This window comes from Anopheles moucheti, chromosome 3, assembly GCF_943734755.1.
Source record: "Anopheles moucheti chromosome 3, idAnoMoucSN_F20_07, whole genome shotgun sequence".
NCBI lineage: Eukaryota > Metazoa > Arthropoda > Insecta > Diptera > Culicidae > Anopheles > Anopheles moucheti.
Window position 1 is genome coordinate 80,024,018 of NC_069141.1, and position 24,894 is coordinate 80,048,911.

Consider the following 24,894-nt stretch of genomic DNA (forward strand, 5'->3'; position numbering starts at 1 on the left):
ATTTAAATATTTCTTTCTTTTTTCCATTAACTAATGCATACATTAACAACATACAGATCTTTACGGTCAATGGGTAAATATTTATTTATTCTGTCCCGTTGTTATACACGTCCACCACGAAAGACAGATTGGTTTGTAATCTATAAATATACATAACAACGAAATAAACCTTTGTTTTTGTTTCCACACATTTAACGGTCACATTTAACACGTCTCTTTGTTGGTGGTTAAATTTGTAAATAATAATACCTCCGCAATTAATTGCTCTATTACGATTAAACAGAAAATATGGTCCAATAACAAATTCACTGCACACTGCCAGTGGTTATGCCTCGTTCGTGCTTTCTTCGCGCGTGTGTTTCACCCCGTTGGAAAGTAGGAAAAGTAATAGTGGAAACTATACTTTGCTGTTATAAAGAAATAGTGTTTGATTTGATTTTTTGTTTGACAACAAATGCCAGAACACACGTTTGTTGTGGCAGTGGTGATGTTGGTGACAGTTTTACACTCCTGCATTTTCACGGTTCTGTTGCATTACGATACTAAATTTTACGCTGAAATAGGTAGCAAATGGCGCGAAATAAAGTTCCTGCCTGTTGGTCAATTTCTAGTGGCTGGTGAAGTAATAGTTTGTACCAGTACCACCTTTGTGTTTTTCGTTACTTTTCCCCAACTGTTTTATGGCAAATCTGAATCGACGAAGAATGGTCGAACTGATAGACGATTATTTTACTCTAAAAATAGTTTAGAGGGTTTGCGGTTTAAGTTTGTTTTTCCCCACTTTTCACTACCATTTCCTGTATGATTCTGCTTCCGATCAGTGATGATCGCGCACTGTATGCGCCTCTAATTGCAATGTTTCTCCTTTATGTTGGTCCCTTGTAAGGATATTGTTCGCAAAGGAGAGAGGACACATATATCAAAATACCACCAAGGACCGGTGTAGTGGGGTGTATTATCTTCTAAAATTTCGTCTCATTTTTGCAACAGGACTAAAAAGATTTTTACGCATAACAACAGACACAATTTACTACAAGAGACAAACTAACTTGTTCTAAAACAATAAATAAAAGGTATAATTTTGTCATGCGGGTTGCATACTTCGAGGCTTACCAGCTTATTTGTCCGTATTGCCTTTAGGGAGGGTGAAAAAAAAAGGAGCTTTTCCTTCTTATAACGAAGCTCGTTTGTGCTACAACATCACTTTACACTCGTCGCTATACATACGTCCGATTATACATTATTTGGTTATATACGATAGCAAAACCGTGATCTTAACTAATTTTCGGTAGTTTACCTCTAACAGCTACATTCCCCCTATGCAGTGAGAATACTTAAACGACTCATTCGCTAACGCTACTGTAATAATGGCGGTGAGGGTGGGGGCACGATCGTTTGGCCAATAATGTTTCGCTCTAGATCCCCATCTAGATTTTATTTTTCTGTATGTGCTTGATAAATAGATCGAGGGGATTTTGTTGGTAAATTTACTAATAAATACATGCCTCTCGACCGTATCTAGTCATCGGTTAAAAATGGCCAATAGGGGGGGACGGTAAAACTGAAGCCTAAAACAACCATGTTGAATGAAAAACAGAAGGACTTCGCATCCATCTGGAGGACTGGGGGTGGGGGTTGTTGGTTTCTTCCTATCACTAACGAATGATATGAGAGAGTGCAACCCGGTGAGTGATTTCCCTTTACGCTGCCAGTTCGCGGCTCTTCAACATCGGCAGGCACAGGTTGTAGAACGAACTGTCGACAAAGTCTTCCACCTTCTGCCATTTGACGTACTCTTTCGTGTACAGCTCCTCCTTCGTCTTGATGCGCCCGACAAAATGTGGATCCACCACGAGCAGGTACACGTCCTGATCGACGCTCACGTGTATGCCCGCGATACCCTTGGAGGCCGCATCCATATCACCGCCCATCATGATCAACCCACCGTACTGCTCGAAATAGTCGCGCAGCGTGTCCGCGTGCTTGGCGATGCTGTCGCTGCGGGCGATGTGTAGCACCTTGCAGGACACGTCGTACAGCGTGTCGATGACGTAGATCGCCTCGAGCGTGCCGATCCACTCGCGCGAACCGAAGAAGCGCTCCGGTTTGTCCTTGATCTCGACCAGCTTCTGTTGGATGGTGGGAATGTTGGGCACCTCATCGGACGAGGCCGTCTTCGGTGGACCGTTCTCGATGATCCAGGAGCAGATTGATTGAAGCGTACGGTAACCGCAACCCCAACCCTGATGAGTGAGAAGGAAAGATAGGAATAGAGACATTATTCGATGAGTTTCTCCTCTGTTATTTGTTTGGATTCATTAAACTGAACTGGGTCTTTTGAATCCGTATTGCGACGAGACTCATAAGAGACTCATTTGAGATGATTTAAGTTTCATTCATTTGAAGTAAAGTATGAAATATGATTGCGGAGTCATTCGAATCACGAAACGATTCTTAAAAGATCGAATCATGAATCGAAAAAGATAAAATGTTTTTAATTTAATTCCATTTTTATCTTAACTCAAACAAACGCCATTAGAGCTTAACCGTAGACCATTCGTCAAAAAAAAACAAGATCGAAACATTCGAAGCAAATGGCTGAAGATGGATATGGTCTGTTTTGTGCCGAAAAACAAACAATCAACTTCAAACTTTAATAACGTCATCTAGGTCACACCCCGCGCGCCAGGGTCGCCACGGAAGCCATGTGACTTTAAAAGGGTAGAGGGTGGGAGCCCTTGCTCATCCTCCCGTTCCCATTCCCGCCACGCATTCTCAAATGCAAACAACAAGAGAACGTCGAATGTTGGACAGAAGTTGGCGCAGATGATGATGATATTGATGCATGCATCCACATTTATTTCTTACTCTCCAATAGAATAGAACACACCGCGCGCTAGGCAAAATATACTCGACGAACGACGATCGCGTATTGCACACAACCCACGCCACACACCGTAGGAAGGGAAAACTGAAAATTGATTCCGAATTCATGTAAATAACCCCCTCAGCTACCCTTCGGTTGGCCGGGTTGGGAGATGGAAATGGAGTGTAAGATGTGGAAGGAAAAACAAGACTTATGACGTAAGTGGCCGACCGGCACACCGTACGGGAAATTCGCTCGATGGATTATTGGATGCTGACGGGGCCATCAAGCACATCAATATGCTTTGGCTACGGGCCCGAACTATAGGAAACATTCCCATCCCACCGGTGTTTCGGTGCGGGTTTGAGTGGTCCACCCGCATGTGTGTGTGTTGTTGGTCGATGCGGTAAAACCCGACTCGACTGCTCGTGTTTTTTCATTGAAGATGACTGCACTTTCATCACTTCAACCCGATCGAAATCGGTTCAATATGATCGAGCAAATGGAGTACATTATTTTAATGTAGATCCACCCTTTTCGACAGCGATTTAACGATCGTGTTACCGATCGTTCAATACACCATTTTGGGGTTTCTTGGTTGGGTGGCCGTTTAAAGATGGGTTGGAATTGATTGAATGATCGTACAATGTGCAAATTATTCATCATATAAGATGAATATATTATACAACAAGATAATATATTAATTTTTTTTCCAACCGTCAAATAAAGCCAAAATGAAAAGATGGAGAAATCTATGAGATCCCGAATGGATAGAAACATGTATACCGAGTTCACCCGGGATAAGGTGCACCCTAATGGTGGGAGAAGGAAATGTCTCCCTACCACGTAGCACTAACACATAGCATACTAAATTGTTGAACTATTAGCGTCTAAGTGTAGTCTGGCCGTTTTTCCGATAAATTAAAAAAAAAACATAATATTTCATAAATATGGTTAATTCACAATTTTGTACGACAAGAAAAATCGAAAATTATTATTGGAGAAAAAAGATGCTTAAAAAGCAATATCAATTAAAGATATTCAACGTATTTCAAACGTTCAACAAAACGCAATAGATATTAAGACAGGCAATAGATCAGTTAAAAAAGCTAACGATCAGATTAATTAACACGTGGCTAAATTACGTTTGGATTGGGAAGCTTTAAGTGCAGCTCAGCCACTGCATCACTTGACGATCCATTTAAGCGTGTCGATCACCACAGAAAGACAGACAGCAGCCGGGGCGCCGGGGTGGATTGTCTTGAACGAAATGCATCCAATCAGCGCCCGAGGGGGTGGGTATTATGCGCCATGTCCACCCGCTCTTTGTTTGTTTGTACGATTTGCATTGCAATGCATTTCCGTTGCCGACCCACGGAGTGTGGGGTGGCGATGGCACGAAGCTCAAATCTTAATTAATGCTTTCGTGTTACCAACTGCTAGCAGTGGATTAATCCGACAGCAATGACCAATGTGTCGTTCGTGTACGGTGTTATACGGTTTAGCATGATCGCATGCGCGTGCGTTAATTGTATGGCTATCGATCAGTCCCGTAGCTCGTAGTGTTTACAGTAAGCAATTTAGCGTATAATTAAGAAATGTTTCCATCGTTCCAAAATACTGACGTGTTAATTTGCAAAAACGGCTAGAAGTTGTTGGATTTTCCCTTGTCAGACGGATGACACACATGCGTCCACACAATTAATGCTTTTCCTGTGGAAGTGATCCAGAGATCGTAGATCTTCGAGATTTCTTCATCCCCCTTTACGTCTTCTGCGCGTGCAGATCTCAGTTTTACACTGAATCCATCAATGAATGGAGGCGCCACCGAGGAGGTGACCAGCCACCGGAGACTTCCGACATATGGGGGTAGTTTTATTACCCCGTCCAAAACAACTGCTCGCAACAAAGGCAAGGCGTGCCCTAAGTGTGGTAATTGTAAGCTCGTTTTCATTCGTTTCTAATGTTGCTTTTCGCTTCCAGGGGCGAGTTAATAATGCAAATGTAATTAAGCAATGCATTTCCCTTGGACATTGGAACATTTGTGAAGCGCAACGATGAGTGCGTGAAGAATTTTTCCACTTCCAATTTTGTCAAGTGTGTGTCTGTGATGTGTGATTTTTTTTTTGTGAAGAACTTTTCCGAATGAATATCGAGTCATCTAAAAAATGGGAAGGATTAAAGGAAGAAAAAAATCACCTTCACCTTAACTGGAATGAATCGGTCATCCATTTCCCGGGAATAGCCAATCACGCATTGTTCATTATTCATAGGGCTAAGATATCAATCAAGACCCCACAATATCTTGCCTTTGTTTATTCTTTGCATTGTGCATTGCCGGTGTGGAATTTGTTTCCCCGTTTACGAGGGGCATTCGAAATGCTAAATTCCTTCATAATTCGTTCCGACATGCCGCGCGGAACAAAACGACCACACCAGCAGCCGAGTCGGTGCGCGCAAACCGTCAGCTAAGTGACAATAATTAACTAATTATCTGCGTTGATTTACGGCTTTGGTATGCACGGATGACGACGGCATGGACGGCGATTTCTGCGAATTCCGGTAGATACATCCGGTGGAGAAAAAAAAAACTGTAGCAGCAATAAAAGCGTCGTATGACTCACTAGCAGCCTAGGCGTGCTCATGGGTTTGGAATGTTGCAATCAGTGCGTGTTCTGTTCCGAACGGTTCAATACGATGCTGACCAGAACTGCGGACAAGCGGAACAAATAAAGACTCTGAAGCGCACCAACAATGGTTAGCAAACAAGAATGTTTTGCTTCCAGAGTGGCGCCAGAGTTGATGTGCGTTACCTCCTTCGCTAGTGCGCCTTTTGACCCCCCCCGGGTAAACGGGGTGCTGTGTGCCATCTTAACCCTCTTTTCTCGTCAAAATCTCGTGAGAATCGACACACACATGGGGCGCCATACTTTGGTAGCCAGCGCATCAAATGGGGCCCGCCGAACCAGTGTCCCGGAATGTCGGAACGTCCACGTCTCCCTTCGGGCAGAACACGCTTCATCAAACGCGGCTGCTGTGCATGCGGTGGTCACTATTCTTAACAAACGGAAAAAAGATTTCTGTTTTCCTTTTTCTCGGCGTGAGAAACTCGCGATAGGATGGAAAAGGTTTACGGTGCTATCAATAGGAAGTATTAACAAAAGAGCAGAAACAGCAACAAACAGCAAACAAAACATAGAACCATAACATTAGTTTGCATTAGAATTAAACATTGAGCATATTAATAAGAAAAAGTAATGAAATAATGAAAAGAAAGTTCAAAGAAGATAAGACATGAAGTGGAAACAAAAAAAAATAAAAGAACAAAGCAAAAACAGGGGTAAATAAAAACAAAACAAATAATTGCAAAAAGATAAAAAAGAAGCAGTAGAAAGAGGATAAATTTGAATATAAAAATTCGTAATAAGCATCACTAAATTCAGAATTAATGCAAAGTGAAGTGAAGTGAAGTGAAAACCAATCAAAAGTTAAATGTAAACATGACGCCATCATTACATCAAACGGACATCAGCTTCATGCGTCTCCATTTATACAATTGACAGTTATTCAATTCTTCTGCTAAACAGCGAACCTTTTTGAGAGTAGAAGAATTGCATTACCTTTTGCCGCTCGAGTGGTTAATAGATTAACCATTTTCAATCAGTCCTAGGAAAAATGTGTCTAATCCCATGCTCCCACTCGTGCATGGTGTTATGTCTCTCATTGTGCAGAAGAACGAGAATGTGGCGATTGTTTCAAGCAGAACATACTTTATCATCATTTCAAGCACACACGGCGGTGACACACGTCCAATCCCCCCAAAACCCGGGTGACGGTGTGACGCAACACCATCGCGCAACTGACGAAAGCGAATCTGACACCGCGAGCTAATGGAACGCCGTATGCCAAACTCCTTCAATCGTTGACGGATGGGTTTTTATCCGCTGTTGACGCGTAGGCCACACCACACAGGAGGACCATGGCTGCGATACCCCAACCCCCCACCGGTGCCGAGAGTGGTGATGATGATGCTACGGTTGAATGACCACAGATGAAGGCTCGGTCCCACCGGAAGCCCGTAATTGGCCCGAAGTCATACTGACCTCCCCACCGGGGGGGGGCAGGGCGTGATGTGTGATCCGCGCTTCGGGAAGATACGTTTCAATTAACCGAACTACTAAATCACACACCTCGAACCGGGAGGACGCCTGTTGTCGTCGTCGTCATCATCATCATTCACGGCGAAAAGGGACACCGAAGCTAAGTTAACAACAAAAAGGCAACGGTCCAGTAGGTCCCCTCGAAAGTAGGTTGTTTTAAAGCGTGGGGCGCATACACAGATGGAGGAGAAATTCTTTACGGTTCACACTCACAGATTCAGCGTGAGATGGGAATGGAAAAACAAATAAGGGTCACTTGTTAAAATTGACAGTTTGCGCGGTGGTGCAACGTGGCGCATAGAGGAATGGTGGTTATTCAAGTGTCCCAAGAGGAAGGCATCAAAATATTGACACAATATATTTCTAACGATAGATAAGTAATAAATAATAGAATAATATGAGCAACACACTGCAAATAAAGTAATTATTCAACAAAAATGGGAAATTAAATACCAAAATCAATTAAACGAACAATTCAAAGAGCATCATAAACTGATTTGGTTACAGCGACACGCAATCAATGTTTGCTTTTTGGTTTACAAATAATTGTTAACAAATACAATTGCTCTTATCATAAGAAAATATTTTGTAATAACAAAATGTCATTGCTACAAAAGGTTTTCACCATTTTATCTGCATGAGTAAACAATGTATTTGTCGATAATAACAGATGATTCTAATCACTTTCCTTTTCTTTTCGTTCTTTTCGTTAGGAACTCCAACGCAGGTGGGACGCTATTTAGACAATAAATTAGCAAAGTAAGTGTACAAAATTTCTTATCAAACCCACCGAAACATCCATTAAGATTTCACGAATGAAAGTTATCGACTTCGACCATTAAAGGTCGCTTGTTAGTGTACGCATCACAATAGGCGTTTTTGAGCATGTAAATTATACACTCACGATCACATTTCATTCGAGACCGTGACAAATCCGCGAAACCGCATCCCCGCGATGTGACAACGGTGTGTGACGAAGCGCATTCATTCCCGTCCCGATGCGTGTTCGCTTCTTTGTGACAATACGGGAGGCTCTCGCTGCGGAAAGACACACACACCCACACACACGAATACCTTCCCATCCAAGGTCGTGTGTTAAAGTTGGGTTTACAAGACTTTGAAAAGATATACTTGGGACTTGGGATACGATCGATCACCACACACTATCACACGCGACCATATCGCGTGAAGATCGATCGGTTCTTCGTTGCGTGTCTACGAAACACCCCCCAACAAACAGCTCCACAGCAAGACAGACGCGGCACACGATACGGAAGTTGGTCGCTGGAACTGGTCCGGCAGCACTGGAAGCAGCGGACCGATACGGAATTTAGACACCTTTTACGTAACCTCCGCTACTGCTTACCGCCACAGCCGTCCACATGCCCTTTGGTAGCAAAATGTCAACCGGCACTGTGTGTGTGTGTGTGTGTGTGTGTGGGGAGGGAATTAATTTCTACCCATATAGTGCATCGCTAATGCACCAACAAACCGCTCGGGTACTTCCCGTACTGGGCACAAGAAGTCGAACCAAACACGCCATTATTTTCTTCACAAATCGAACAACGGTAGGAAACGATTCTCCCAGAGGCAGCAGAGTTCGACTGCAAGTGCAGGGTGACGAGCAGCAAAAGCAATGTGCAAGTCAGTTCAATGTCAGTTCTCTCGATCGCGCACAGAGTAAGGTTGTCTTGCCGTGTGACAAAACACGGAACGAACGAACACGGAAGGGACGACAGGAACGGGGGGTAGACAATCTTTGCCTTCTTCATGCGTATTTCAATTTCGAATCGATTGGGCTGGCCTGATTCCGTCGATGCCGGATGGATGGAAAAAGGGTCGTTCTTGGTGCTGTTATTACACGCTTGAACAGCTGTAGCTTATCGCCAAGACGAAACACGGTCGCACGGAACGAACTGTAGTTAATTCTAAACAAATTGCGAGCTGCAAATACAGTGTGAAGGTTTGTTTATGTTCAGAAAGAAACATGGAAAAGAAAAAGGTTGCACCAACGAATTGTGGCGCTTCGGAAAAAACGAAACTAAAAAACATCCTAACGTTGAAGATGGATATTTGTTCCTTTTTTAAATATGATACAATTTCTAGGTGAGTTTGAATATAATTTTAAAAAAAATATTCAACACATTTCTTTTAATAAGTTTTAAGGGGTGCCAATGCTAAATACACGATATATACTGTAACATATTTAAGTGCGACTGAGTCGATTAATATCGTTAATTTCTTAATTTATGTAATTTTATTTATTTAAAATATGAAAAAAAACTGTGCAAAAATGCATTTAACTTCAGAACTTATATAATTAGATGCGAAGTACAATAATCTTTCTACTGATCTCTGATTGATCATTTTCATTGAGTTGTGTATTGTATTATAAATAATTGCAATGAAGAACTTTGCAATAATTTTGTCACTAAGTTTTATTTTTTCTGACGTACAAAAGTACTGACTATTCGTTTGGGTTTTCTTTCCAAGAAAACTCTATAATAATTTAACGTAACGTTAAGACTTGAAAATTACAAATAATTTTGGATAGGATAAACAAATTATGCAATACAGACAGCAGCACTGCTACTCTTATAAATTACCATTCTCGCGTTACATTGTTATTTTACATCATAAATCAATAGTACGCAACGATAAACACTGCCCAATAACTTCTTTCTATGCAGTTTTGCTTTGTTTTGCATACGCTGATTTATGCGACTCGCAGCTCGCAACAGCACTGCACAACTCATTACTCGTAGCTCCCCCGCGGCCAGGTGAGCGGCATAATTGCCATTCCTCCGCCCGCTGTCCTTTACATAACTTTAGCACGAGCATAATGTGTTCTTTTTTTTTCATCATCCAGGCAACCTCGACCTCGTGCACATGGCAACAACAACAAAAATGCAACAACTAAAACCTTCACATATCAATCGCACGATAATGAAGATGATGATGGGTAAGTAAAGCAAACGAGTAGTACCAAAATATTATAAAAAAAAAACAGTGCTTCCTCCTTATACACCACGCCACGAGGAGCACTGCGTAACCGACCCACACGTGTGGCACACGCGGCGAAGGTTAATCGGTGTGTTTAAGCGAGAGCGGAAACACGGAAAAGCAGCGAACAGCGGGTCTTTCTCTCTAAACACATCATAATTCGCATTTTCTACAACCTCGAATAAACAACAGCAAAACGGACCATAATTTTGCGACGATATATGAACACACACGCTAAACGCGCGCACGGATGTGTTTGCGCTGCTGTGAGTGTGCGCGGGGGGTGGAAAGGCGGGCACCTGTTTTGGGGGAGGACGAAAGGGAGAAAAAAGGGTCCGAAGGCCGAAAATTTTATTTTCGTTCGGTAGGAATGGTTTATTGCTTACGAATTGCGATTTGTTTTAATATTCTTGCCCTCTATTTGGCACTGTATCAAACGAGTGGGGCTGTATCGAAGCGACCAGAAAACACACAAAAGGAAGATATAGCACACAAGGTGTGCTCCATTCCTTTCGGCTATTGTTTATATGCAATTATTTATGGTAAAGTGCAAACAATACAACAATTAATGCACAAAACTTACAAATTACTAATCTGACAGGGGTAGGGTAAATCTTTCCATGTTCGGGGTCAATATTATTTCTTCCACATTCGGTTTATTTTGGTCTTGAAACACACGGGTGTCTATTGGGCATGAAATAAGCTTTATTTTTGTATGTTACCGTGCCAGAACAGCTACAGTAGGTGGGAACATATGAATTGGGACTTTTTGTCGACTATTTTTTTTTTGTGACGTGTTTGTAGCGTTACATGAATCCCACAAGTTAAACAGTGCGGACCTTTCAATGTTTAAATGTGTAAAACTATTGGTTCATGACTTGAAATGTTCACTCTCAATTGTTGTTAACCTTTTCCACTAAGCTCCCACAATTGTTTAAAATGTATATCATAACATTTTCAAAAACATTACTCATAAATTTTCTCTATTCTAAAAGTTCCAAATCCGTTGCTGTTGAGAAAACAATTGAAATAAATTAAACTCAAAGCAAAGATTAATTGTTATTGATACTTTACGCGATAAGAATACAAAAAAACTGTAACAAAAACATTATTAATATGAACAATTTCAAAAACACGTGAAAATGACGTAGCGTCACAATCTAGTTGTGCCACGCTGTACATGGCTGCTAGAAAGGGAAAAGGAAAAGAAAAAAAACCTATACACTGCTACCACCTTGCGCCAGTGAGCGAGAGTTCGATGCGCCATGGGGATGATGATGCACCCCGGTTATGCAGTGACATTGGACTAGTTTGCAAGGAAATAGGGACAAACAGTAAGGGAAATAATGGAATGCACTAGCAATGGTGCACTTCTTCCTACGGTTTTTATTGTCGCCTTTTTGCCATAGGAATTGCTGCTCCCATTGCTTTCCTTGTTGTTTTCCATGCTATGCCTACTACCTGCGATTCGACCATGAGGGGAAGGAAAAACTTATGACACAACGATCATGTGGCAACTCGATGATTGATACAATACTGGAGCTAAAGGATCGCGCTGTGAGACACAATGAAAAATGAGTTGGAAAAGCAGGCCAAACATCAGATGGTCGAAACCGAATGGGGGAGTGGGGGCCGATCCACCGAACAACAATACGCGCTTGGGCGAAAAAATCAGCAATCAGCCGGGAAGGAACGAAAAATCTGAGAAAATGTTCTATTAATAGGAAATCCAAACACGGTGGAAATCTGTTTTCCTCCCTCTTTTGCCGTTGTTGGTCCGAGCGAAGTGTTGGGAGCGACATCGGTGGAACACAATGCGAGAACACAACACACACACACACACACTCAACACTTGGACGAAGGAAAAATTGCACTTTTACCCACAGACACTTGTTCCCTGCACTCAGCAGACGCACATGTCCTCCAACGGAAGGGTGCTTGAGCAGACCAAACAACGGGGAGCCAACAGTGGAAACAAAAACACACACAACACAGTGCTAAACCCTTTTTAGCACCATTACCAATGACATCACGGGCTGAAAATGTGATGCTACGCAGTGGAGTTTCCGCGAAATTGTTAAAGATTTTAAACCTTTTCCTTCCAATTTTATGATCCAGCAACAATGTTAAGCTATGTTTATCCTTTCCAGCTAACAAACCATACAAACAGACGCCTTCACGTAAGACGGCCTTATCATTGCGGTATTGCGGTATTGATTCCGCAGAAATATGATGCCCAAAAATTTCTTTACGCAATTCGGGAATTAGGTAAATATGCGATTTGTTATCAGGAATTCAACGCTGATAAAACTGTTTGACATTTGGCTGATATGTTTCGTAGAAGTATCAATATTTGAGATTTATATTTCCTGGTGGTGGCAGTTAAATTACTCTTTATTCTTGCAATTATAATCAAAACATAATGAAAGGTTGTAGAAGACCTACAGCGATTGTTCGGGAATCTCTTCCTTTCAAATTTCATGCTGCGAAAAACCACACCACACTGTGTTGAACCACAAGTGAAGCGAACCCTTTCACAGCGCAGTCCTTCGAGCAGGTATGTACGCAAGAGAATTGGAACACGACCTACCATATCCTGGAATCCGTCACACCCGTAATGATAGTAGTGGTAGTTGCCGCGCATCAGAAACGTGTTTCCGTCCGGTTTCGGTGGTTCCAGATTGCTGTGCACGTTCAGCAGCAAGCTTTTCTCCTCCATTGCGTAGTTTATTTTCACGCTGCTTTTCCCTGCTTTTTTGCGTAAAGATGTAACCAATAGCCACCACCTTTCCTTTCGTGCGCCCAAAACGTTGCACTTGCTCACAACTTCTCACTTCACCTGCGCCAGGTTTTCAGAAGCTTACGGCACACTGTACAGCTTTGCACCCTTTTGCACTGTGCGTCTGTAAACAACCTGCGCGTGTTTACAGTATGAACTTTAACAAAGAAGAAAGCGAAAAGCGTTACAATCTTCACAATCACGCAAAACAAAAGTCACGACCGAGTGTGCAATCCACACAACAACACAGCATCTCAGCTGACGGGCAACAATTGACGCGCCCGCCTTTCTGCGAGCGAGCACGACTAGCTCCAGTGCACACTGGGCTACGGGCATGCATCACGCTCGGCAAAAATAAATTAATTTAAATAATTAGCAATAATTTTCATTTGGCAGTTCATGGCAATTTTCATGGCTATAAAAATAATATGCGACAAGTATAACGAGAAAAAACAACCAATAATTGTTGACAAAAAAGTACCAAATATTTCACAATAATCAAACAAATCAAATCTCTCCATCATGAAATAAAATATACTTGTAATAATTGGGATCTTATTTGCTTAGTTCCACAGGTTCACAAAATGTTGAACTTATGATTTTTCCACAATTGAATTGAATCATTCCAGAAAAATAGAGTCAATTAAAGACGAATATCTGACGTTTATTTGACAATGTTCTAAAAACTGTTTTTGCTAGCTGGGGGGAAGCAAAATATCTGTTCTAAAATCAGTACCGAGACAATAGTTTTTGTTTCTCTACATTTGTATTAGTTGTATAGTTTAACATGCTCTGTAATAGGTGATGGTGATCTAGCTCCAAATGTAACATAATTTTAAAATTATGTTTTTTAAAACTGCACTCACAAGACACAAATTCCGTCGAGATGAGTATTGTATCTGTTCTTCTAAACGCACCGATCCTCGATTCGTGCGTTCGGCTTTTGAGACAGCATGCGAACGAAGCTCCCTTCACTCTTTCCCTCCCGTTGTTCGTGAAAAGAAATAGCGGATGTTTTGTCACTTTCTTTTGTACTAAGAGTGTAGCTCGTGTGGAGCGAACAAAAGAGAAAACACGTCGTACATTAGCTTAGCTTTCTCGCCCTCGCATGGTGCAATAGGCAAGTCTGGCGAACAAAAGCACAGCTCGCAGAAGTGTTCACCGAAACCGCTACGCACAGTTTTTTTTCTACCCTGAAGCGATGGAGGCATTCTGGTACTTCGAGTGTGTCTCTTGAGTGTAGTGTTTGTTGCCGGTTGAAAAGTGTTTGACTAGCCTCGTGTTTGGTGTAACTATCATGTTAATTTAACGTAGTTGGCTGTAAATAGTATGTTTTGCCCCGCATATAAAGTGAACGGATTATTCTGTGCGCCCATGCTGGTGCTGTTGATGTGTGTGAAAAGTTACCAAACATTTGTATCTCGCTGTAATGGCAAATCGCACGAGGCAGCAGTATAGCGGAAGCATCAGAAAACGCCTCCCGTCAATAAGTCTTTCTTGCAGCGGTGCGCTAAAGAAAATTTAAGAATAGAAAAGTCAAACGATATGCCTGCCTCTCGATTGCACAAAAAAAGGGATCCGTGATAGACGTGAAGGACGACGCATTTCATGCATTTGCTGTGTGCCTACGAGTGCGTGCGTTTGTGTATATATGTGTGTGTGTGTGTCTGTGATGGCGTCTGCATGTGTGTTGCAGTTTCCACAAAGGATGAAAGTGCAAAAGCTAAAACGCGTGTGGCCAAGCAGCAGAAAGCGCTACCAAAAAAGAGAAGAAAAAGAGGCCCTTTTTCCCCCGTACCCAACGATAGTGTATGTTTATGTGCGGATGTGTGTATGGGTTGAGTTTGCGTGCGTAGAATGAATTGGGAGTCTGTTTGTACGCACACCTGCGTGCGACGGTTCGAGCAAAAAGCGTAACAACAAGAATAAGAGCCAGTAATACAGTGGTGCAGCAAACCGAAGCAGGCGGCGAAAAGGATACACAACAATGCGACTGAAAGCTGTGCTTACCAACACATCGGTACACGGGGCAGACGGCACACGCACACCAAGCAATCGTAACTTGCACTGTTGTTTCAGGACATTCGCACCGACTCGCTCCCGCACTCGCCGGGCGTTGCATTGTGTGTTTTTCTAACTGAATTTCCAAAACACTTTTTGCCTGCAACATCCGGACAAAAAGGATCATATGTGAGCACCACCGACGCCATCCGCGCGTGTGCGTGTGTGAATGTGTGTGTGTGAGAAATTGGTGAAAAGGATCTGTTCAATGTGAAATGCAGCGAATGCGTGCAATTGATTGTTTCGGGATCGAGTAATTAATGCAGGGTTTCTCATGTTCATGTGCTGCTACGAATCTGTGGTTGTCTCTGTAAACTATAAGTTTTCATTGTTCAAAATTGTTGCAATGCATGGGCGGGCTCGGAGGTGTATTGGTAGCGGCCCCGGTCATCACAGGACAGGACCGGTTCAAAATCCCATCCGGACCAATCCACCGTAGGCAGGATTGACTATCCAGTTATGGGTAATCAAAGTCAAAGAATCCCAGAAATGGCAGGCCTACTAGACCTCTTGAGCTGAGTCCTAATAAACAAGAAGAAGTAATTATTGCAATATGAGCCTCTACGTTCAAAACAAATTTCAATGTTAAGTCCGGATCTTGAATAGGATCTCGGTTTGTTTAAAATAAGTTTTATGTCTAACTTCTAATAGCTTTGTCCACCCAATATAGTAGTAGCACTTATTGGGAAAATGGGACAGTTTAATAATATACCTGCAATTGAAAGTGGCTACATGATTTAATAATATTTCAACAAAACGCGAGATCACCCATGTGCAGGTTGTTTTGTCATGAGTAACCCTGCATTAATGGTTGAATGGCAATGCCGTGGGTGTATTGTGACGGGCACAATAAGCTACTAGGATCGGTTACGCTATCAAACACAACTGAGAAGCACATGAGGACCCGCACGCAGGACGAGATGATGCCGAATAGAATTCTAATGGTAAGCATATTTTACCTATTTTCTTATTTGTTTGTATTCCTGGGAATTCTGTAGGAACTACCAAAGATAAAATAGAGTTTTTGGTTCTAGTAGCCCGGCGCTTCCGGCTACAGCTTCCAACATGGAAACGCTCTCTCGCTCTCTCTCTCTCTCTCACACATTCTCTTTTGTCTTTGTGCTCGTACTCGTACTCCCTCGTTCTCTTTTATGTTTCGTCTGCAAAGGACGACGAGATGACCATGAAAATGGTTACCTTGTGGGCTTTTCCTCCTACCGAAGGGGGAAAATGAATGATGGGTCGGAATAAAATATTGCACAACGTACCCAATCGCCACCCCATATCCGCCTTCTGTGTGGTACATAAGTGTAAGTGTGCATCTGTGATAAAGTGCTACGAATAATCGATTACAGCAGCATCGCCTTTCGCGTTGTGATAATTTGATTGCATCGTCTTTGTTGCTGCTTCCTGCATACACACAAAACAACGTGCGCCTTATGTCATAAATTTATCAACCGAACGCAGCAGCTTTCAGTTGAATTTCAGCTTGTTCCAGCAGAGTAGAGGGATGTGCACGCACGCACACCATAAAACGCAATGATGCTTTTTGCTCGTTCAAACAATCCCCTTTTTTCAGCCGTGAAACGCACAGGATGCCATGGGAAATGTATTTGTCATCTCATCTCATCGACGAACGGCTGGATATGGCGTCTGCTGGCGCCTGCTTTGTCGGCTTGTGCCTCTGCCTCTGGCCTATGTTCCGTGTGTAGCGCCGGCTCATTGTGTGTGTGTGCGTGTTGGTGTGATTGGACGCTCACCGATTTTGGTTTGAAGGTGGCGTAACAATGGCGCCTGCTGCATGACATCCGGCTACTGTTCCAGGGCTCCAAGAGTGTTCTGGATTTTCAAAGTGTTAGTTCACGAATGGCCAACAGTGTTGTTATGAGCGGAGAGGCATTTACCGAGTTATATCGAGTTATATATAAACACTTTACGTATAATGTTATATGAAAGTCTGTTGATACAAGAACTAAAATCAGTATTTACATTCAATTCATAACTTAAAATAAATAACAAAACTCGGGTTGTAGATCGTGCTGGCAATAGCGAATTTGAATCTATTCCAGTACGAACTCGGACTTTGGTTAATCGTTCCAAAAATGGCAAGGTTATATGTTTATCAACGTTCGAGATAACATTCAAAATGTCAAACCATTTAAATGCTTTGAAGTTCCATTTAAGGACATCACCATTATTGTTTGACATTTAACTTTTAAGATCACAGAAGAATAATGCCCTAACTACTAAATTCTATCATCGCTCTAATAGACACCTCCAGCCTAAAAATATTGCCGAGTGTTCTCAAACCAATCTGTGTATTTTTTTGTTAGCAATTTGTGAAACTGCTATCAAACTCACTTCCTCTCGACACTACTTGTGCGGCGTAGTCGCTTTAACGCGGCGTTCATCGCCTGAAAAGGTCTCGAAATGACCATCGTAAACCGGGCCTGTTTTCCAGTTCCCGTTACTCTTTCGTTCCAGTGGATGTGTTCCCTGTGTACTTTTCGTTCACTGGCCCTCCACCCATCCAACGGTGCTGCTGGTCGTTGTTGGCATTGTTTAGTCTGGCTAGTGTTATAACTCTACCCCCAAAACGCACTGGCTGGCCGAGTGAAGTTCGTCTCTTCGACCAGCCCTCTCGCGGTTGAAGATCCGTGGCTATTGAAACTCACCTCCCAGCCATTGCATGAACATAGCATACCTAATGCATTGAAAAGTTTCTGGGAGAGTCACATACGGTCGAATATGTGGCGGAAAATTGTTTTTCAATTGTGGATGGTCCCCTGTGGCCTTCAATTTCCATACAGCACAACGCCGTAAAAAATGGGTTCATTTTTGGGGGTTTATGATTGAAGTTTGGAATTTGACCCCCACCAGGGAAGGGGACAGCATTGATATGCAAAAAAACCCGGTGCACATACGGGGCAGGTCAGACAAATGTTAAGTACCAGCACCGGCACACAACCCACAAGATGGAACGAGCAAATCATGTTATGCGTTCGTGCGTAACAACAACATTCTTTGTTGCCCGTTTTCCCCAGATTTGTGTGCCGTAAATCATACATACGGTGGAAAACCCTCGAAATTCTGCATAACTAAAATCCGGTGCTCTCCCTCCTCACATCATTGCTTGGTGGAAGTTGGGAGTTTCGGTACGTGATCGGTTGAGCCGCACGGAAAATTCCCCATTAAACGGCAAGCACCATCACCGTAAATGTTAAGATTTTAATCATGCCAGCTTTACATGAATGTTGTGTGCCTGCACAGGGGGCACGAACAATCTCTCCCACTCTGCCGCCGTCTGCAGCCTGTCGACAGTCAATTAGGTTTAAATAATCCACTAACGTTCTGAGCAGAATCCTTCGTTCGCTTTACGTTCTCGCTCGAGCACAACACAATCGGGTGGATTTTGTTTCCGGCATTTCCACTGTGTCCTTTCCATCAGACGGTGGTGCGAATCCTTCGGAGTGTCCTTCTGAATTGGAGGAATGTCTCCTCTGCCCTGGATCTGTTTTGGACAACTTTGTTTGTTATCATGTTACGCATCACGGCAGGGTCTATTTAATTGCAATTAAGTACTTTGTGCCAAGGTGGAATTGTTTTGGGAATTGTATTTTCGACAGAAAATCGTTTATGCTGATGACTTAATGACATTTGTTTCTTGTTTTTTTAGCTTTAAAGGGCACGATACGAAAGGGAAGATACGAAACAAAATGTGTTAGGTGTTATTTAGTTTTTTTTGGGAAAGTTTTTGTCCAGGATGTGATTGGATCATCTTATATGAATTTTATGAGAACGTTTATATCAGCATCTCTCTTATTAAAAGGGCGGAAAGGTTCATTTCACGGTACCTTAGAATCAGTTAACCGATATCAAGCACCGTTCTTCGTCAGCTTCATCCCAGCATGGGTTTGCTATGCTAAAGAACGGATCATAGTCCTTTCATCCGTTGCACTGTAAGTAACGCCAGTAACGTACTGGTTTGCTACTGCCACGGAGACAGCAAGAGTCTGTATGCCGAGCGCGGGGACCTTTCTGCCGTCCGATTTTGCACGCTATTTGCCAGCAATTATGGCACGTTCCGCATTAAAAGCCCATTTCCTACGACCATAGGGAGCCTGGCGTCCAGCAATCGTCCAGGCGCGCTAGAGCACAGAAGCTGGCTGGCCCGGCAGCATTCAGAAGCGGTCATACACCCAATCACGCATCGGTCTCTCTCCCCCAGGGGGGGTGGTGGTGTTGGTCATGGTCTAGAAAAGAAACCGATTCCCCAGTATGAAAGGATCGGTTTGTCGTGATTCGCGTGGTGCAATGAAGAGCCGAGGGAAGAGGCCCACTTTATATTACCCACCCGGATCAACGGGGTGCGCGCAGGGATGATGGGTGGAAATTATGCACTCATCGTCTGCCCACCTTCAATGGTCGAACGAACCTCGAGAGAAAATGGGGATAGGTCCGTACCGGAACAACCCGTTTTCAAGCGTGTAATAATAATCAGTACACTTCAACCACCCGATTCAGCAAACGAAGAGCAAAGGGTGGGAGGAAGGGAGGGTGTGTGAGTGATTGTGGAGGAGTTTGGGTGAATGGACGCCTTTCGAGAATGCCAGATCCCTTCCGACAGCCCGGCGTGTAACGGGGCTGAAGGAGACTCTCCCTGTCGTAATCTATCTCGCGATGAGTTATTTATCGTCGAGAAGCGCGGGCAACACACTTGCGCCAAAGACATACACAAACGGGTACAAAGACGGGTACTCGGTGCGGGAAAAATTGCTTTATGCTAAGTTGAATCGCCCAGATCGCAACTCGATGAGACCGATCGAATCGACCGATTATGTGTGTGTGTGTGTGTCGCCTTTCGTTGAGCAAATCGCCTCGACTAACTGCAACGGCCGAAGTGATGTGAGTCGATCGATTTGGAGCTATTTTTATGGCGCACGCCCGTTACAATCGATTAAGAAACTTATCCATCCAGGGTGAGTTGATGGAGCGTAAGCTTCACGACCAGATTGCTGCCCCATATGCTGTCAGGAAAAATATGTCACGTGCAGTTTAGCATATGCAGTAACAAATTAATGTTCCTGGGATTAATTTATAAACCAAGCTGCACGAAGAATGAGTTTACATTTCCCCGCAGCTGATGGAGTGGAATAACTTCATGAATAAGTTTATTATGACAAATTATATTAAGCGCAGTAAAACACAGGGTTATATTAAAATTTACTAATGCTGATATGCTATTATAATCTGTTTAAAAGAGGTGCCTTATTTTACAACAGTTATAGCTGTTTATAATCAGTATGCTGGTTGGCTATCGCTAAATAACTCGCTTTCATTTTTAAAGTTTGATTTGAAAATTTAAATTAGAAAATTGTAGAATTAATTAATCATTATAGTTCTTGTATCAGAATTTTACACAAACGATGCAGATGATATGACAAATTCATTGTATTGTAGCGAATTTCAGCAAATATCGAATTTGTCGCAATATTTCTTATTTTCCCCAAAATAATTCCATCAATTTTAACAAAGTCCATTCAACATGCGACATAATTTCAAACACCGCGAATGTCCCAAAGTTTGAAGGACAATCCCACATGTCAATCACCCTGTTTCAAAGCCTCGGTTTTGATGGTCAAAACCTTCCATTCTTCATTCGGTCTAGTGCTAATGGTTGCAGACGTTCCTCCGACTGCATCTCGGCGCATAATGTTCCGTTCGGCTGGCAAGGGCATGTATGTGCAAACTATTTGCAGTATTGACCGCCGACAGCGTCAGCCCTCTTGCGTGTGTGATGCATGCCATGGCTCATGGAATATGCCGCGCGAACGCACCGGTTCTTTGCCATGTCGAACCATTTCTAAGACACTGGACGCGGGTCCAATTAGGGTGCGCTACGGATTCGCCGTCATTGCGCTCGGCCGCATAGCACATGAGACTGTTCTGAACGATCTTCGACGGATGCCACATCGGCAGGAGATGGTGCACAAAATTAAAGGCGGCCAAATGTAATTGCAACAATTACTCTTCCTCGCCAGAAGCGTTGGGTTCGCGAGCTGTCGGTTCTTGTTGGAGTTCGAAAGTAGCTGCAACGCCACGCGAAAGAGTGGACAGGCAAGGATACGCTTCAAATGCGCAATGCGTTTTAATGGTTTCATGTTGAGCGCTTGCATGCAGCTTCGTGCATTTATTAATGAGATATTTATTATTCCGTAAAATGCTTTTATGGCTGTTACATACTCATTTGTAGAAATAATGCGAAATAACCTCATGATTTACCATAAAAAAATGATCGTAGGATTTTGATGGATTTAATGAAAAAGTATACTTTACAAAATTGAAACTCAACCACGTTAGAGAAATCTCGAACAGAAAAGATAATTAACAACACTTACATAAAAAAAGTATAAATTGTGAAATATTTGTATGAAATTTTGATGAATTATAGCAAACGCACTGGGAACCATAATTTACTCTGACTCATGAGTGGCAAAACGATAAAAAGTTATGAAAATTTCACAAATAATTGTTCAAATTATTTTCGTTTTTCTTTATTTAATCTGTCATGTTATACATCTTTCTAAGGGAGGGTACATTGAGCAACAAAATAAAAAAGAGGAGTAAAATAATTCGCATGTACTTTAACTCACTTAAACCACAAAGATTTATAGCACTTTTTCCGCTTCCATGTTCCACAATTCGTAATGAAAAGCACAAGCAAATCGACCACACCACTCTGCGTCTCCGGTGTGTGGTACCTTTTCTAATGGTATAAAGTTTCCAGTAAAGTCGCAACTACTCTCTGTTTGCGAAGAGTGCAATAAAAGCGTAAAAAAAGTAGCTGTCATGTTTAAAGCTCAACCGTTGCTCGTAAACAAAGCTGGGCAGGTTTTTGGTGGTAATTGATTGATGTTTTCGACCCCGCGCACCGTTGCGTTTCTTGCTCGATAGTTTTTGGAAAAGGACCACCTTACGACAAACAAAAAAAAGGAGAAGTTCATCAAATTGCACTTCAGGCGGGGGGTGAGGTGGAGAAGTATTTTTTTCACCCCCCCCTTTTTCGTGTTGCCGAACATCTTGCCAGGAAATGGCACGGAAGGTGACTCAACGGCGCTGGTAAAACTTTTATCCCATCATCATCTATCTATCCATCTGGTCGGTCGGTGATGGTGCGAGATCTGATCCAACCAGTGCTGAAATGTGGCGATGAAAAACGACGAAAAGTGATCCAGTTTGGCATGTTGCTGTGTGTGTGTGTGTTTCGTTCCAATCTGATTGCGATCTGTTATGCTGTGGAGAGGCCTTGGATCTTTTTTTTTCCACTTGCTGTTTTTTCCCTTGCGCGCTCTTGCGGTTGCCGAAGGAAAAAGGTTTTTCTTTGGTCACCGAGCGCACTTCTGTCGGCCCATTCGCGGTCGCCGAAGGTAAAACTTGCTTTTCTTCAGGTGCCTCGGGGTTTTAGGGGATTGGTGGGGGAAGGTGGGTGGAGATGATGGGGGTTCATAATTTTTCCGACCCGCTCGAACGAACACACGGCCAGAGGGGCGGCAAGTTGGCTTCTTCGCACCACTTTTTGACCGGTTTTGCCGTACGGCACCACGACGCTCCACTTCGAGTCCGAGAATTGGCCACTAAATTACGAGTCCTATGCACTTGAAACAGTGCAACACATTTCCCGCATCGTGTGATGTTTTAATCATTAGTTTGGGGTTGTTGTTTCTTTTCGTGTTTTTTTAAGCGACACGATGGCCACATCTTGTGCGCGGGATGAGCGTTGCGTGCCGTTTGTACCGTTGCTTAATTTATTTTTATTTTCGGTTTTTGTTTCTTTGGTCATGTTACTTTATTTTTTGGTTTTGTTTTGGAACTGCAAGTTTTGCGGAGAAATTTTTCGCATTTGTGACTACTTCCTTTCTAGGGAAAGATGTCGAAACGCAAGTATGAAATGTTTGGTGTGTTTTTCTTGCCGTTTGGCAATCAGAAAAACTTCCAATCGACAGCTGGCCGATGTGGTTTATTGCTTTTCTTGCTGTGCTTTGCTGTTGTGTTTTAAATGCAACCAGTTATATGACGGTCATGGGGTTGAGTCTCAGTGTGTGTGTGTGCGGTGTAAGATAAAAAAAAGCTTCGGGTACTCATTTCCGGTTGATTTTTTTGTTTTGCAGTACACCCTTTTTCAACCCCATTGAGTGATGGAGGGTTAAGTGTTCGTAATGTGATGTTCTCAAGTGTTCATAGAATGGTTTTTTTTTTTCTATTCGGCGTATGAATTACTTGAGCCTCTCCGGATTCAAGACTAGTAAATGTTACGCATGGTTTAAACGCACTTATATAACTCATATTTTCTTTTATTATTTGTTTATTTAAAAAAAATATTATGCAGCAATACGGCCTGGCCGTCCCTGAATAAAAAAAAAATATTATGCATTTGTTAGATTTAATTTAGAATTAGTTGTTAAAATTAATGGTATGATTGCATAGATTTGCTCTTAATACTCTAATAACTCTAAATGTAGCATTGTGTCTAATACAATATAGACAAGACATAAGATAAATGACATAAACAGTGGCATTTACATTTTTATTGCAATAAATTTCACTGAACACAAAATGAGCTGAAATGACAAGATATAAAAGAAAAGACTAGCAAATAAAAAAGGTTAAACGGGTAATATCGATTTAAGGCAGCAAATCTCAACAATTCAAAATAATTAAAGAATAATTCAAGACGAAATTTTACTAAAAGTAAAACTATTTTTATATTAAAATTGTGGAGTGTTCTGTATACTGACGACAATCTACCCCCAGGCGATATCTTAAACAGCTTGCTCTTATCTCAATTCTCTCCCGGCCCTCACAGTGCACATCGGATCGGGGGTGAACAAGTAAAGGGAAAAATATATCAAAGCGAAGATATACAACCAATCACACGAGCTGAAAACCTCTCCGTGTTCTGTCGGTGGTACCTTGTGGCTGCTTATCGTGATGACAGACCTCCGCTCCGGCAGTAATTTCTGTATCACTGTACCATCTGCATGGCGCAAAACAGGCGACCCGTTGGTGGGTTTTAGCTCCGTTACTTCCCGGAGTGCATTAGCCCGCTCGTAGGATTTTTTCTTACCAACCGGCGAGAACTGTACGTGTGGTGCATCTTGTTGCATTTTTGCATTTTGTGGTTTGCAGCGAACAGAGGCAACAGGTAGAGGAGCGTAGCGGCACTGTAATTGAAGACGAGAGATTGTGATCCACCAAGTGAAAGGGGTCAGGTGGAAATGGATTAATGGCGGTGGACGGATGGGGGGTGGGAGGGTGGGTGAGGGAGGGATGCAGCGTGACATCAATTGCAGTTCTCATTTCTCCTTCGGTGCATTTGAGTGTGACAGGTGAAAGCCATCCTACGGTGAAGAAGAACTACACCACCAACGGCACCACAGTCGCACTGGCTGGCCGAACCAAAACCATAAGAAGCCCGTGGATGAAAAGTGGTGTAAAATAAATATAAAATACAAACGTAAAAGCAAAAACAAAAATAAAACCCTTTTCAGGAACAAATCTCGTTGGAAATCTTGCACACTTTCAAAACATGCTCGTGGCTCGTGGTAGATTATGATGCTGGGGGAGAGTGAGAGGTTGCAGAACATTAGCCCACCGCCCCGCTTAAAAGGTGGGATTAAATGCAACGGGGCAACATAAATAAAGAAATGTGTGCCCACCGTTTGAATTCTATGCAAATATGAACGGCCAGCACCTTTTTTTCTCGTGCACAGCCTGGCAAAGGCGAACCAAGCAAACCTCTGCCAACAGATCCTTCCGGTACCGGCAGATCGCCAGACAAGGCCGCTGCATGTGCCTGGAAGGGAGCTGGTTATGCGAGACAGATTGGATTGGATTGTGGTTGGATCGGATGAAGTGTTCGTGAGTTGGTAGAGAGAGAGAAATAAAAAAAGAAGATAAATAATATCAAAACCTGACCCCGTCGTTACCTGATCCACGCCGGTGTCTGTGTCTAAAATGTTGGACGC

The 24,894-nt window shown here is 42.7% G+C and overlaps 2 protein-coding genes across 10 annotated transcripts in view; one reads left to right on the plus strand and one right to left on the minus strand.

The window, feature by feature from the left end:
* Window positions 1–58: 58 nt before the first annotated feature.
* On the minus strand, window positions 59–13,056 carry LOC128305118 (probable Ufm1-specific protease 1). Its single transcript, XM_053042422.1, has 2 exons — window positions 12,620–13,056; window positions 59–2,243 (listed from the first exon to the last, which is right to left on the minus strand). Exons 1-2 carry the CDS (start codon window positions 12,746–12,748, stop codon window positions 1,701–1,703), a joined length of 672 nt encoding a protein of 223 aa, XP_052898382.1. The 5' UTR covers window positions 12,749–13,056; the 3' UTR covers window positions 59–1,700.
* Window positions 13,057–14,000: 944 nt separating this feature from the next.
* Window positions 14,001–24,894, plus strand: part of LOC128305294 (homeobox protein 5) — a 65,269-nt gene continuing 54,375 nt past the window's right edge. For 4 of the 9 annotated variants that reach the window (XM_053042668.1, XM_053042675.1, XM_053042676.1 and 1 more), the window contains exon 1: window positions 14,066–14,135. The gene's annotated coding sequence lies outside the window, so the exon portion shown is untranslated. Of the gene's footprint in view, window positions 14,136–14,296; window positions 14,440–24,894 lie in introns of those variants that run through there. The other 5 variants (XM_053042673.1, XM_053042674.1, XM_053042672.1 and 2 more) reach the window with 5 other exon arrangements.